Source organism: Dermacentor andersoni, chromosome 11, assembly GCF_023375885.2.
Source record: "Dermacentor andersoni chromosome 11, qqDerAnde1_hic_scaffold, whole genome shotgun sequence".
Taxonomy (NCBI): domain Eukaryota; kingdom Metazoa; phylum Arthropoda; class Arachnida; order Ixodida; family Ixodidae; genus Dermacentor; species Dermacentor andersoni.
This window is the reverse complement of record NC_092824.1, coordinates 82,725,058-82,741,883: the sequence shown is the minus strand read 5'-3', so window position 1 is coordinate 82,741,883 and position 16,826 is coordinate 82,725,058. Positions and strand designations below refer to the sequence as shown.

The window sequence follows — 16,826 nt, the reverse complement described above, 5'->3', positions numbered from 1 at the left end:
AGTATTCAGATAGAATTCGAGAATGAATGGCCAGGATTACAAAAGTGTTTGATTTGGTATTGTGACAGTTCCATTTAGTTCTTAAAAGTTAGTTTTCACATACACCTTACATTTTAGTTAATAGGAGGAGGCCAACACTCCATGCTTGTACATTCCTGAGCTCCTCATTTTTTCCAGAGTCAGTCTTCCAAGTGTAAAGAATAGGCTTTAAATTCCAGTGGCAATGGTGTTCTCGTGCACAACAAGACATTGTTTCAATTCCTGATTGCAGCAACCATATTCCGAAGGCTTGCATACAGTACAGAAATGCTTGTGTACTGCTGTTTGTCTGTACATTAAAACCCCACTTGTCAAACCCCAGCCCTGAAATTGGGGCTGCATAAAGAGCCCAGTTTCAGGTTACATAGATGTAGAGCAGCATAGAAAGTGTAAGGAAAAGCTAGCAAAAATGTTCTTAATCTTGAAAGTAAAAAGAAAAACACTGCCATTACCACTAGCCAGAAGTGACACATGGCCCCAAACATTAAGAACTAGCGCAGCTCCTAAGCATGACCTTCTGAGATTAGGCAGCATGGTGGCTACCTGCAGCGTCTTCAAAAATCTCGAAGCTGGCATGATGGGATGTACATCATACTTGCTAACCAGCAGCTGCATGTGCTGTCTCGTTACATGCTATTTAAAGGCATCTAACAAGAAAGCTAGACAATTACCAGCCTTGTAGCTTTGCAAAGATTGTTTTGGTAGTAAGTACTACTGATTCATAGCCAGTTTAATCGAGGTGAAATGTTATTGTAGTTGGCCTTTAATCCAGAGCCCTCTGTTAAGGCACTCACATGTTGCTCTGGGAGATTCAATCAGTTGGTGAACTCTGAAAAGAAAGGGTAATAAATCTGTGGTGTCCGATTCTTGCAGGCTTGCTGTCGGAAAAGCTTCCCGAGACACAGCTTCATGAGTTTGAAGTGCCTAGACCATCGACTCAGGCAATCCCCAAGTGTCGTGGAGACGTGCCACGACAAAATGGGGACCACAGTGCCGTGCCTCCTCCGGCCCTGCCCTCTGCCAATGCACAAGTATTAACAGACTCAAAGAAGCCGAACAGCGATGAAGCAAGTAGCGGCAAGGCATTCTTCTGGGACGGCAGTCCGGCAACAGTGCTCGACTCAAGCACAACATCATTGTACTCGCAGAAAGGTGTCAGAAATGCCCCTGCGCACATGCCCTCGAGTGCTTCACCGTCCATCCCTTTGGAAGCTACAGCTGGTCACTTACAAGAATGTGTTGACTCTCCTGGTGCATGCAGCGTTGGTCGCAATGTGTGTGTCCCAGTGCAAGTCAGTGGTCCTGACCGAACCGGTGGTTTAAGAGACTCAGTTGAGTTGCCGAGCTACTCTTCAGCACAACTGCCGCCTTTAGTGGCTCCCAGTGGCAACACAGTTTCAAATGTTTGTGGCAGGCCTGTTTCCAAGGCCGACGTCTGCAACAGCAGTGATGGTGGTGTTATGTACAATGGGCAAGTGAGTAGTTGTGGCGATGAAGCGAGGTTGGGAACGAATGCTGCAACTGAACAGTTAGTGTTACGTGTGGAACCAAAAACATTGCCTGCGGCATCTGAAGCAAATGCAAATAGAGTTTCTGATGATGGTGCTTTCAGTGAATTGCTTCCAAAAAGTTCAGTTCCTCAAGACAGCTTTCAGTACCCTGATTTGCTCACCTTGAGTCCCGTTGGGGATACCTCAGTGCACAAGGCTGCTGAACCGCTACAGTCACTCATTAGTTTATCTCCCGACGGTGCAAAGATTCCAGATGCAGATGGCAAAGAGTTGCTTCCACATGATGGTTCAACAAAAAACAATGAAACAAACTATGTTCCTTCATTGCTTGACAGTGAACACTGTCCTCCAGACATTGACCTTAACAAGGCCTCCAGCAGTTCTAGAAAAGGAAGCACTGACTTGATATCTAGCAGACTGCCAGATTCACAAGTAGTTCCTGTTTCTCAGCAGAGGCCTCAGCCTTTATTAGCTGCATCTGGAGACAATGCTACCAAGCAGGAAACTGTTGACGGTCCTACTTGTCCTGCACGGCACACTTTGCAGTTATCTTCTCGAGAATCTAAGGACGAAACAGCTTCCACAGTAGTGTCAGAAGGCCCTATTAGTGATTTGTGCTTGCAGGACAACCACAAAACTGATCCAGCTACTTCTGTGCAACCTTCAATAGGAAATGATGTCCTTTTGGCTGAGCGAGCAGAAGTGCCAGGCTGTGATACATCTGAACAGCCTGTCTTCCAGTCTCCTGGCCCTGCCAACATTGCTGCTTCTCAGGAGCAAGAGGTTTGCATGCAACCTTCAACACAAGATGCGACTAAAGATGCAGACGCATTGTCAACATCTCCGTCTGAAGCATCGTCTGCATTACCTGCAACGCCACCTGCTTCCCCACCAAAAGTACGGACACCTGATCCTGCCATGCTATCCTACTCCCCACCACGGTCATCATCTGCTCCTCCTGGTGTATTGCCTGCTTCTCCAGTCAGAGCTTCATCTGCCTCATCATCTCCAGTGTCATCTGCTTCAACGGGCCCATCCACAGATGTACCCGACGACGCTTCACACTCCGAGGGTGTTCCTGCGGATTCAGTCGGGGACGAGGCCACTGTGATAAGTGAGGCCCGCTGCCTAGACGAAGATTCCGTGGTTGGATTTGACACAGCACCTGATGTCACCGATGAAGAGCTTGATCGGCTGCTGCAGGAAGAAGAAGGCGAAGGCGAGCGGAATTTCTTGCCACCGCTGAGCGAGGAGGAGCAGATGCTGGGCAAAGTGAAGCCCTTCTGGATCCCCGACGAGGAGGCACCCGCGTGCATGCTGTGTTTTGGGCGCTTCACTGTGCTCAAGCGCCGACATCACTGCCGAGCCTGCGGAAAGGTGCGTCATTTTGCCAGTGTTGTGGATGTACTAGCTGTTTTCCATACTTGATTTCATGCCTGGCAGGCAATGCTGCAGAAGCTACACAAATTACTGTGGTCACAGAAGTATCACTCTGCATGTCTTATGGCGCAGTTACAGCTACAGCTTGTGCACATAAGGTGATCTCAAATTACGTATTTGTGATGCAAATAATGTTTGCCTTTTTTAGTAATGTAGCTCAAGGACTAGAATCGTGCTTCCTGCCACAGATGACTTTTAGGTAATTTTGGCAGTCTTCGCTGAAACACACAGTATTGCTACACTAAAGTTGAAGGGCAGGAGAGGAGGATGAAGTGTGCTTTTCTGGGAAGCGGTTAGGTGCTGGCACAGCAGCAGTCATTTATCTCTTCATCTTTAAATAAATGCATTCCATTTTAACGGTATAATTAATCTGACACTTGGCTTCTTTTGCCATTTTTGTTCAAGGTTCCTTTTTGCCCTTTGTATGCCCATCAACAATATTTCTGTATGATAACCCAAGTTTATCTGTGACTCAAACATATTACATCTGCCAAATTACTTACCAGTATGTACTACAGCAAGTGCTACAGTCTATAAAGGTGCATGTTGGAGACACACTAAACTTGTTTTGGGTGAACAAGGCCACTGGCATAAGAGTACTTCACCCATAGCTTCCATGGCTAAGGAATAGGAAAAAGAAAACAGTAATAAAATAAAATGTCCAAGGCATGCACAATTGTTCATTTTAGATGCAGGTGGAAGATAGTTCGCCAGCATTAAAATGAAAAGCTATTATATACTGTCACCGAACAGGCAGTTGGAACTCCTGCTTCCCTTGGAAACCGTCTGATTGTAAGGGAAAACTGCACGAACTTCTCATCAAAAGAAAATTATTTTCTGCATTATGTTGCATCTTTTTGGGTCTTCAGCTGCTCTCCAGGAGGCACTGAAAGCTAGGCATTTGCATTACATTTTGATCTGCAAGAATTTGCTACAGAACTGTAGACAGCTGCTACAAATATTGTTTTATTGCTCTACAAAGTGTGTTTCAAAAATATTGCAGCTATTCCCATCCCACAATTGCCCCTCAAGCTTTTTGATTTTGCCATGTGAGCAGGGGTACACCTACGTGACGATGAGATATCTGTTGACATCTGGCACACTGTGTGTGAATCAGCAGATTTAGGAATGAATAGGGTGGAAGACTGCTATACATGCATGTGATTCTTTGTGTAAAATCCAAGGTGGCACAAAATTGCTCTGGAGATGTTTTTATTTTTTTTTTAGGCTTTAATGGGTCATGTATATTCAGTGTGTAGCACCTGCATGCCTGTTTATTGTTAAGCATAATAACCTTGGTGTTATCAGGATGAAAACACATGCTGCATGTTTTCTGTTTTAGTATGTAGCTATATGAAACGTGTTTTCGTAGGCATAAAGTGCAATTGTCTGTGCTGTGGATATTGTGGATGATACTGGGCATGAACAGACTGAAGTTGTCTTCAGAGTAACATTCCGTGTGGCTGCCGCATCAAGGTTTCCAGCTTCCTTATTTATGGAAATTTTGCCAGAATAATTTAGGGAAAGCTGCGGAAGTTGAAACTTGGGAAAGGTATCTTGCCAGATACTCTGTGCAATTCCTTGCTGTTTGTTGGTCGTGATACACCCAGAACCCATCATGTGCAGTTTAACAAACATTGCATTAGTTGCTCAAGCATTAGCTTGCTGTGGCTAAACACGTGCACAGACAGATAAGTGACTGCTTTTTGCTTATCTTTAGGCCATGTGTTTCTATTGTCAGTGAACAGAATCGGCTGACTAGTGCCTTGACAGCTTGTGCGTCTTTTGTTCTGTCAACAGTTGGAATGCAATAACAAAGGGGTGTGGATTTTTTTTCTTTAGGCTGCCTGCTGTAATGACTTAGTGGCATGGCACGCCATTGCTTGAGCCTGAGGTGGTGGGTTCAGCTCCCCGCTCATGACAGCTAGGAGGAGTCGTAATGCAAAAGTGGCTGTGAGCTCATACTCTGATGCTTGTTGAAGAACACTACTTGGTCAGAATTGATCTGGAGGCCCTTTGTCATCCGTCATTTTTTATAATAGCCTGGCTGTGGCTTCAAGTTATAAATGTCTATCAGTTCAATAACTTGACGGTTATTACAGCACAGTGAGAAAGGGGGATTGCTTTATGTTTGAACTCCTGCAGTGTGGAGACCTCTAAGACTTTATTGTCACATTTCAAATTTTCCTTATGATTACATTGTTTTTTTAAGCAAGAGGACTTCACTGTGCCCTTGGTACTGCATGGACATGCTTATCTTAATTTACCCACCGTGGTTGCTCAGTGGATATGGTGTTGGGCTGCTGAGCACGAGGTCGCGGAATTGAATCCCGGCCACGGCGGCCAAATTTCAATGGAGGTGAAATGCGAAAACACCAGTGTACTTAGATTTAGGCGCACATTAAAGAACCCCAGGTGGTCGAAATTTCCGGAGTCCTCCACTATGGCATGCCTCATAATCAGAAAGTGGTTTTGGCACGTAAAACCCCATAGTTTATTTTAATCTTAATTTATTCTTACAAGATTGTTACTTTCTGTCACGGCTTTCTCGTTGAAAAACTTCATGAGGTGTTGCTGCCGTTCAGGTTTAATGGTTCTGGCAGACCCAGCCATTTGGTTTCTTCCTCGGGGATTCACAGTGAGTCAAGGAGCAATAACCTGGAAAACACATGTTGTCGGCCGGTATCACTGCGACATTCATGACAGCTGCAGAGAATGCTGCTTTGTCCTGCAGCTGATAGCAGTGGTGCCAGTGCACCATAAAAAGAATAGGTAGGTCTAGAGGCAGTAATCTCTTATCACTGCAGATATCCACGTGCCTTGCTTGAGGGAGAGCTATCATAATTTCACTCAATCTATCAAAATAAACTTTATTTAGACAATTCAAGGAATATGCACAAAAATAGTTGGAACAATAGCTAAGTGGCTAATACCTGGTCCAATACAGAAAAAAAACATGTATAGGTGAACTATGTACATATTTGCTCAATGAATAAGGAACATTGTTTATATGAACAAGTATTAAATTGCTAAGGAAGAGTTGTTACATTTGACTAGACAGGAAAAAGTGCTTGCATGCAAGCTCAAAGTTTCTTGTTACTTTTATTTCCACAGGCACAGTGTTACAATTTATATCAGCAAGGAACTCTCGTAATTGTTCACCATAGAAATTGCTGCGATAAGGAAGGTTTCAGTAAAGCGAGTTGCTTGCCTTATGTTTGCACGTGGGAAGTTAAATACGATGTTAGGTAAGGGGAAGTTGATGTTGGGTATTTTGTGTCAACACACGGAATGCTACTAGGGTGATGAAGAAAGGAAAATGCTATTATTCTTAGGGTGCACTTTTACTGCAGTACAGGCATTAAGTTTTATATGTTAAGCCCCATATTTCACAAGAATAACCAAGGTAGGTATGAAATAAAGAAAAATATATGCAAAATATGTAGGTTCCTGATCTAAACAGTAAGTGCTGAGGCACTTATCGAAGGCTGCGATGGCAGTTTTTGTGTGGCTGCATAGATGGGAACATACATTGTTGCTCTTTCTTGGTATCTGTGTCAGAAAAAAGAAAGAGAGAGAGAATTGACAGTATTCTTTATTGAACTGTGAGCCATTGACATTGATAGAAGATATAACTCTGGAGAACGGCTGCTTGTAATTGTTTTCCTTCTCCATTGTACTTTAATATGCCTCAAGGGGCTGTATTGAAATAGTGCACTCTGTCAATCAAGCACAGAAATTCTGGACGCGAGGAACTAGTACCTGACTTTCTGGTGGAAGCGCCGACTTTCTTTAATATCTACGAACAGGTCTTGAACTGTGGAACAACCATTTAGAAAATTTTACGCAGAAAGAGGCAATTGAAAGATTACATGCTGGTGCATTTACGGAGGCATATGTAGCAATGCCCAGAACAAACAGCCCACGCAAGGTTATGTCGTCGTCTTTTCAAATGTAGTAGGCCTTCTTTTAGTCTATAGGAATAACTTCCATAGCACTATATCCTCTGCATATTCACATATCACACATACATCAACAGTGTCCTTTATGTAAAGGATCCATATGCTTAAACTACTTGAACTATTTGAGCCTATGGAAATTATTGCGGTTATTGCAATTTGGGCAGAAAATAATGATTAGTGATGAAAGTACTTCACAGAGTGGAATTACAGAATGTCTTTGGAGCTTCTGCTTTCATTTATCTCAAACAATGTGCCACTAAAGCACATTATCGCACTTGCTTAATTGCATTTATTTAAGTATAGTCGCTTCATTTAGAAAAAATGTTGATATATGCTTGTACTCGTTAAGAACAACACATGCACTCAGCTGGACTCTGCTTACACGAGGCTACCTTGCTTTGTCGAATACAGCTGGGAGTGACTTTCATGACATTTCTTGTTTTTCAAATCGGATGGGCCGACAACGCCTCATGTGATGACTGTGGTAGTGAGGAGACTCTTCAACACATTTTCTGTGACTGTCCTCGTAACAATTTACAGAGATGATCGCTCGCAATCTCAGTTGCACACTTTGAAAAAAAGACCTTTAACAGCTGAACTAATTTTAGACTGCTGACATCACAAGCCATCGCAGTGGAGGGCGACGAGGGCTCTTTTGCAGTTTTTTGAGGACAACAGACTTGTACAAGTGGCTGTAGCCTGAACTGATGTTTACAGTGCTACAAGTACCACTCTGCTGTGCGGTGATAGTATGCGGTGATAGTGACCGACTGTGATCGTGTATCTGTGCTCCCTTTCTTCCTTTCTCTCTACTTTCCTATCAGTTTACCTCCCACTCCCCTTCCCCCCTCCCCAGAGTAGTGTAGCTAACCAGATCTTCCCCTCTGGTTAACCTGCCCCTCTCTCTCTCTCTCTCTCTCTCTCTCTCCCTCGTTAGAGCAGTAGTGGATTAATTTCGACAGCTGAAGAAATATAGTATTTTGATAAGACAAATGCAAGTTTATTTGATTCTGGCTCTAGGCCCAGATTATGTAACTATGTATCCTTTTCATCTTTCCTTCTTTTTGTCCTTCGTAATGGCTCGCACGAAGCCGCACTCCTGTTATCCCTGAGATTGTTCATTCGACAAGACAGGCAATATGAAATTAATATGATCATATGAAAAGAAATAATAAAACCCCTGGTTTGTTATTTCTTGCCACGTTTCCTATGGTGTTGTCGATAAGTCAAATTCAGTGACCCGTCCATGTATGTCTCTTGGTTGCTTATTCTTGAAAATGACAAGTTTCGGAGTCTTAGGAGTGGTAGGGCTCCTGCACCATACGGTGGCAGAGAGGGAACATTTAATCCATATGTCCAGAATTTCTCCATATGATTTCTCCTTCTTTCTTAGACTTACCACCACCTCTGCAGTTTTTTCTCTGTCATTCTTCCTTGTCCTTGTTTTATTGCAATACATTATTTATTGCAGTATCTAGTTTCTTCAAAGACATCTCAACAAAATATGTCTACTGATTTTGTTATCAGCAGTGCATGGGAAAAAGATTATCAACTGTCATGTTTTGTACTAGCCCATCTGTGTTGAACATTTATCTTACCCGTAACTCTCCTGTATGAGCACAGCTTGCCCATTAACTGTTATGCCTGCTTCTCATAGTTTCAGATCACCTTGTCAGTTTAGCGCTTTGATTGTAAAGAAGGAATTTCAAAGGAATTTTAGCAGAACACATTGCTTCATGTCACAGTCTACCAACATGACATTGGAGCTTGGTGCAACACCAGTACGCAAAAAAAAAAAAAAAAAATGGAAGTTGGTGTACCCTTGTGCATCCTATGATAGGCGAATTCCGCAAGTGTCTTCAGTGAAAAATTCTGCAGTATTATTATATCATGCAACATGGCAAGAGTTTGTTCTGCTTCCAAACCACAACCAGATATCTGAACAATTACAAATTAATACTTCCAGAGTGTCAGCAGAAATGAGGTTATTTTTTCACTTGCACATCATTCATGCTGGCAGGCATTAGCAATTTTGCTATAACTAAAGAAAATTGGATAAATAGTTTCTTGGTTAATTGCTTTGGAATGCATGCCGGAGTTGCAGAAATTTTAACCCATGAGCCCCCCTGTGTTTGATTCTGTGGTTTAATGCAAATTGGCCACTGTTGCGTGGGCCAGAAGTTGGTGCAGAATGTAAAACCACAATACTACTTCATTGTCATGGTTACAGAATTGCCTGAATCACATTTTACGATTTCATACTGCTCACGGTTACATTCCATTCTAAACGTGCATGTTACTGAGTAGTATCATCGCAGCGAAGTTCATGGCCAGCAGACTTTCTTCTTTTGGGATGTCTCTCATTTTTCAAATGAACAAAAGGCTTGCTTGAGTCATATTCTTTACACATGGGAGTAGTTCTTTCTCAACTGCTAGTAAAACTCTCTTGCTACGATTCATGATTTAAATTTTGAATTGGGTTGTACGTTATTATACATTGTTGGTGTTAAAGGAGCACTAGCATGACAGTTGCGACTTGTCATTCTTTTTTTTTTTCAATAAGTGAAAGTCCAAGCCATCTAAACCATAGTAAAAGATATTAGCAAGCATTATGATGCCCTAAGTAAGTTACTAAAATTCCTTTTTACGCTACTGCTGCCACATGCGAGTGCAGCCAGAAGAAATGTGCCCAGGACTCTGGTTATATTTATATTTAGTTTGCCTTTCAATATTTCGTCTCCTCTGACCCACGGTAAAATACGCAGGTGCTGTGTTCCTCGTGTTGCAACCAGAAGGCACCACTGCCCTGCCTGGAGAACCGGGAAGGTCGTGTTTGCCTTCCCTGCCTCACCATTCTACAGAGGGGTAAGCAAGCTTCATTCTTATGCCCTTTCAATTTTATTTATTCAAAGAGTATGATCCATTCATGACTTCATAATTATGACCTGAAGATTTTAATACAGTGTACTTCCATTAATTCGGCCTTGATGGGACCAATGGTATTTATTGAACTATTGGATGGATGGATACAACTTTCTTGTACGTCCGGCAAGGTTTAACGTGACCCGGGCTCAGGTCTCCCATGGGGGAACGTCAAGGCCCTACCTACCTCAACGCTGCCTCACTGCTGAATTTTTCTGCTGAGCTATTCCGCGGAAAAAATTTGTATGTGTTATTTCTGTTGATGATGTGTCTGCAGGGTAGTCCATTGCATGTGACATTTCATATTTATTGAATGACTCCACGAGAGTTTTCAACAGTGTGGTCACCCATGCCTGGGTTAACCACTTCGCCAATTTGTGATGTTGTGCATGGAGTTTCTAGAACGCCTAAAACATGCGATGCAGCTTTGTTACCACTAGGTTAGCATGTAACAAAACTTGGCATGTGAATGAGCTTCTGCAATTAAAGACTGAATGTAGGGCATCATCATCGCCATCTTGTGATGACAATGCGGTGGTGCTGGATTTGACTCTAAGTGGTTGCAAAAGCTGTAAATACAGTTTCATTTTTCTATCAAATTGCAACACATAAGCAATTTTTGTACCAATCTTCTTAAAGAAAAGGCCTTTGTTAGATTCGGGCAAATATGGTAATCATTCATTGTGAACTAATGGTTTCACTTGAGAACCTACCTAGCGCAGGCTGAAAGTATGCATTTTTAATGGGAGATATATAATGTGTCATCGTCACATTCACTTTCTGCTATATATCCACCAAGACAGATGCTATTGCTATTCGGGTCACTGTTGGTTTGATCATTTGGGTCAGGTTTGTGGTTTATAATTAGTCAAATTTGAATGACTAGGGAGAGCCAATCTCAAGATCGAAATAATTAATGTTGGAAGTTATGACCCTTACAAATGTATAGGCGCAGACCGAGGCCTTCAGCTGAGGTCAAATTAACCGAAAGCTTGAATTAACAGGAGTCGAATTAATCGAAGGCTACTGTATTAAAAATGGCTGTGGCCAAAGGTACGTGCACCGTCTCCCTCCAACTTTTTTATGGGTACGTTAAACAGACCCAGCATTGTTTTTGTGGAAGTACGTCCGACGTTCCTTGTTTTTTTTCTTTGTCTCCCCCCCCCCCCCCCCCCCCATGCTTCACAATAGGACACGTCAAGCCTAAGCACGCTGAAAAGTTAAATGTTTTCCTCGCATGAGTGCTTTCCTCACATGAGTGCATGAGTGTTTCAGCGTAGACCATGCAGACTGGTGGGCTCATCATTGCTGTATCAGCTGCTGCATCTGCTTCCATAGTGTGAGCGCTTTCGCAGCAAGAAAAATGAGTTCCATTTGGTGCCCCTCTATGTGATGCTATGACGTGTGCTTATCATAAATAGAGCAAGGCTAAATTACATTTCGCTATGAATCCACTAAGTGATTGGTTGAAATCCTTTCGTGTGGCAGCATTTCATAATTATGAAGTTGTCGAAGCCGAAACTGCAATCCACAAATTAACGGAACTGTTAACTAACAAAAGCAGGTAAGCACAACTCTTCTCGGCACAGTTAGCTCCATTGACCACTCTTCAAGGCACCTTCAGTTTTCTTTCGTGAACAGGAACGAGTGACCTTTGTCTTACAATTTGCTTTGTCACTCAGAGCAGTTCTGTCTTCATGCTTCTTTGGGAGTCTGATTTAATCACACTACTAAGCTGACCGATAATAAGAACTTAAAAATGGGTAGCGCAAGTTGCAGCATCGTATCAGACATCATTATTCTGCATAAGTTTAAGAGCGTTTTTGTCCATGTCAGTAGAATTATGGTTTCCTACAGTAATTACTAGAGCAGACTCTGGTTCTGCAATCGTTCAGCCACCATGTTGATGGGTATTACATGGATTTATCTGATCTTCGTGCTTGTAGATTCAGATTTTCTGGTAGCTTTTCTTATTACCCTTTATCTGCTTTCATTGTCCTAAATTTCAGAGCAGTCTGTACTCTTCTGAGTGCAGAAGACGCTGCGAACACGCATAGTGGCTACTAATTACAGCGGTTCAGCCTGTTGAGCTGGCCAAATTGAAACCCACCAAGTGTTTCAATGTGCTGGCTTGCCTGCAAGAAATTCATAAGGGCATTCTATGTAGCTTGTCGATGCATCCATCCTTGGCACAGTGGTTTCAGTATCAGGCTTCTGTGCCAGAGGTCCTGTGTGCCATCGGGCATTTTTAATAATGTTTACTTATCTTAATTATTCATTACACAGTACATTGTTGAAAGTGAAAAGTTTACAAAGTCACAACGCCGCTTTAAGGAAGGACGAAGTTTAACCACCCCACTTGCAGATCCCGTAGACACTGCCGCCAGAGTTCCCTCTAGTAATTATTGTATCACACTCTATGAGTAGAATATACACACTTCTATGTCAATGCTGCTTCATCCACTTAATGTAGTGAATGCTGTGTAGATGGGGTTCTGCACAAATGTGATTGAAGATATATATACAGTAGCTCAATTTGGTGGTAATCAGTGCAGAAGCGGCTGAGGGCTCACTTTTCTGACTAAACATGCAGTGGCTGTTTCTGTTCAATATTGTTATGATTGGCCAGTGGGGGAAGCGACCTTCCAGCCTCTCCTATCCTACTGTGACGAATTGCTTCATCAGACTCTCATTACGTTGCCTTGGACAGACCAGCGGCAGCACGAAAGCGAGACAAGTTTGACTGCTACAGGGTTGATGGATGGCACTTGGTATTTCTGCGATGGCGTTCCGTGAACAAAGGTGCCGGAGTGATGGTGCGCACTCTCGCCCTCAAGACGACTATGAGCACTCCGACTGGAAGATGGTGTGGCCGTGGATTTACCTGGCCTAGGGATCTCGGGAAGACAGAGGGGTTAGAAGCGGACACCTCTATGTAGCTCTGGTGTGCTAGTGGGTGCTCTGATGTGTGCTCGCCAGAAGGATGCAGTCTGGTCTGACCTGTAGCTCATGCTACAAGAACGATATACCGCGCTCCATGCTCCGGCCAGTACAAGTACCCCTTGTTCTATGTAAATAAGTTTGCCTTCCCAATGTGAATAAACTCCCTGTTTTGTTCCTCATCCTCTCGACCTTGTACTCTTCACTAAAGAAGCGACATTCATCAAGTAAGCTCAAACAATGATGTGGGCCCGCATCGCCCCCGTGTGATGCCCCAGTAGCATAGAACAGCTACCCGTTACGAGACACTCTGGTGGCCTACGCTAAAGAGCGGCCCTCTGTGTGACACCAGACTCCAAGGCCATGACTCCCGAATCCTACAATATGTTACAAATTAAAGTTTAGAGTAGAATGTACCTAAAGTACACAAGAACTGGTTTTTTAGAAATACAAAAATCATCAAAATCATGTGGCAGAAAGTTGGACAGCTTACAGTCAGTGGTTAATATTACAAGTACGTAAACTAAGGCAAGTTGGCCTTTTTTTTTACTGATGTGATTAAATCTCTGATTTCTTGCGCAGGGTACCTGGGTTGAGTTGAGTGATGATACAATTTGTGAAAAAGTGATAAACGTGCAATTTCATGGCGGAGAGATAGTTCTTGAAAGCCAGCATGGTTCTTCAATGCTGGGATGCTGGTATGATGTGAATAATCGGAGTAGATGAAACGAACTGCACAGTTCTGCAGTGATTCAATGCTATCTATTAAATATGCTTGATGGGGGTCCCAAATTGCCGAAGCATACTTGATTTTAGGTTGGATTAAAGTGGTATAAGCACGTGATCTGAGGTGGGAAGGGGCATACCTTAAGTTGCGTTTTAAAAGACCTAATGATTGATTAATGGATGCAACAAAAAGGTTAATATGATGGTTCTATGTTAAGTCGGAATGGATGTGAACACCGAGGTACTTATAAGTGGTTACCAACTCAACTAAATTATTTAAGGTTCTATGTTATTTCTTTTACTTTATACACATAGAAAGTGGGCGTGCATTTAATTTAGAGGCATGTTAGAATCTGGGAAAATCCTGATAACTGAATCAGGCGGTGTGTTCTGGTGTCTTTTCTGCATCTTGTTTAATTCGACCCGCCAGATAATTCGATAAATTTTATCGGTTCCGTCAAGGTAGAATTAACGAAAGTACTGTACTTAGCTTTCTCTTGCTTATGTGACCCATTACCAACTCAGCTGCTTGTGATTGGTATGTCATATAGTTGCATCTGGCAACCAGAGGAGGTTAAATACGCTTCTTGAGGTTAAGCACAGGCTCCCCTATACAAGACTTGTCAATTTTTTAAAGTATCGCAACGAATCATGCATACCGTTCTTAGTTGATAACGCTCTTAGTTGATGAGCTTTTCCATATCCAAAACCAGAGGGTGGCTTGCGTTAAACTAAGAGGCATTTGTGTAATTGTGTTCAGTAACTTGTTTGGTAACTGGTTTTTGGGACTGGCGCCATCGTCAGGGTCACTGTTGCTAACCGATAAGCTAGTGAGCTTCACCTGAAGTGTTCTTACAAATAGGCGAAATACTTAAGGAAGAAGACTGTACCACCCCCCATTAGTTTTATGTGACGCATGGCATGGATGTGACAGAGGAGACAGCAGAATTAACCCAGACATGGTACTACTAGCAACCGACAGTTTATTGTAAGTTGTTGCATGTTGTTTGTGAGTAGCACCGTGTCTCTGTCTTCCCTATTGTCTTGCATTTATCCAGTTTGCACTACACATCACATAATTCAATATCAACTAGGCTATCAGTCAGTTCTTTTTAACTTTCATCATTAGTCCCAGCTCATCGGCTTAGTAATGTGTGTTGATGGGCACATGCAGTGGCTGCGGTCGAGCGGCTTGGCGGTCCAAGCCCAGCCAATCCAGCGGGCTACTGCTCGCGGGGTCCACCCCCGCTGCACGGAGCAGCTCAGTCGCCACCCCTCACGGTCCTAGTTCCCGTGCTACGCCGGGGACCACGACCAGATGGAGAGGCCCCCAAGCAGGTCAGTCATTTCCATTTTTACTTTGTTTTCCTGACAACTGGTGGCCCACTCATATGGTGCTGCCAGACACCTACATGATGGTAGAAATAGACCAGTGCTGCAGTGTGATAATCGTGGGCATACATGACGTGCATGCCCACAATTATTGTTCTGAGTAGCTCATTTCAGCAAGAACAGCACAGAATAACATGTGCAAGCCATTGGCAAAAGTCATTGGCAAAAGGCATAAAGAATGGATTGAAAAAGGAGTCGTGACAGAATCTTGCATGATACACACTTCAGGACCATGCTTGGTGGTCCTGCAGGACCAGGACCACTACCACAATATTGTTACAGATGGAAGTCAAAGGGCCAACCCACAGTTGGCATCATCAGCAACTCGACTCCAAAGGAAGATCTGTGGATGCAGAGAGAAAGTGAGGCAGACGAGGGCATTAAGATTGCAGGCCACCTACTAAGAATGGCACATAAATACACTATGACAGACAGCCAACCTCATCATCTTGCATGATTGGTGGCAGAAGTGGGATCAGGTATAATGAAGCATCTTAAGGACGACATGGTGAGCACCTTGAGAGAGGCTTTAAAGGAGTACGATCGAAAGTGGCTGGTGCTATTGGAACGCACACTTCTACATGGGACAAATAGGCAAAGGCCTTCTGCTACATCTGCCAGTTGCATTCCCGGAGCACTCAATGAGAAGAGCGCAGTATTTGAGGGAAGTTGGACTGAGCGCAACGAGCACAAGGATCTGTCCGTGGAGAAGACAGCAAGTGTGAAGGACGTGATCCTTTCTTCGAGCGCTTTGCGTCATGCAAATCCAGGCTGCACCCAGATTCCCCACAATATGGACAATGCGTCGAGAGTAGAGAACAGCTAGCGGGCTTGCTGCTGGCTCCACTACTCGCCAGCACTGCTTCTCACAGGTGACTACACCCTAGACAGTCACTGTGCACGCGACTGTAGAAACCCACTAGTCTCGACAGCGATTTCGAAAAAGAAAAGCCAACACAGCTCCTGTCTCACGACGCAGCTTCTCTCGAGGAGTCATTAACAGCTCGCTAACCACTGTGAACTAAGAGAACTACGACCACTGTGTCCACATGGTATCATCTGCACAAACACGCCCCTAGTGAAAACATCACCACCATTTGGGCACGTGCTGATAGCAAATGGTGTGTTATGCCATGTGAAAATGTTCTATGGTAACACTGCATATCAGTGGTCCTTGTTATAATTGTTGTGTGTACTTTTTCTTTCCTTTGTGCATTGTCTAAATTCTTACCCCTTAACTCTATAAAAAATTGTTTTATTCATGTGTATTAATACAATCAAATCCCATTAATTTGTGCACTCTTAATTTAACTTCCGGCATATTTGAACTGATACTGTGGTCCCGCCAAAGATATGTGTATGCGAATGGGAGAAAATGCCAGTTAATTCGAATGCGCAAGCATTTGCGGCAGTTAATTCGAACATACCGCGCTCTGACAATGCTCTCAGCAGTGCACCAAATCATGCGGCAGCACCTCCAACTAGCATTGCTCTGACCTTGCCATAGAGGGAAAGCTTAGGAGAGACCCCTCAACGCCGTGTGAAAAAAAGAAAAAAGAGAGAGAAAAATACATGGCGGAAATTTTAATCTCTAAGGCAAGGTCGTTGTTTCTGCGTCTTGCCGTAATGCCCAAGCCACTCTAGCGGCAAGATGTGCGCCTAGGGAGGGATCGATCCTGGGCCGATTTTTCGCGGCAACAAGCAAGCCGCGAGTGGAGGAGAACAACGAGAGCCTACAGTGAGGAAACCAATGAGGCCCTTACAGTGACGTACATGCGAGTAATGGTGTCATGCGGACCCACCCGACCGCTCTATTTGTACTTGCGTTTGGTTCATCCGGACCATTTGTTTCTCACTCGCGTCAGCTCGTGCTTGTTTTGGTTGGCTTGGTTTG

At 43.5% G+C, this 16,826-nt stretch overlaps 1 protein-coding gene across 1 annotated transcript in view; it reads left to right on the top strand.

Moving 5' to 3' along the window:
- Sara (Smad anchor for receptor activation) overlaps positions 1-16,826 on the top strand; it is a 51,858-nt gene that overhangs the window by 5,160 nt on the left and 29,872 nt on the right. The window contains exons 3-5 of the mRNA XM_072285285.1: positions 913-2,927; positions 9,718-9,817; positions 14,715-14,878. Of these exons, the coding sequence (XP_072141386.1) occupies positions 913-2,927; positions 9,718-9,817; positions 14,715-14,878 (2,279 nt within the window). The remainder of the gene's footprint in view (positions 1-912; positions 2,928-9,717; positions 9,818-14,714; positions 14,879-16,826) is intronic.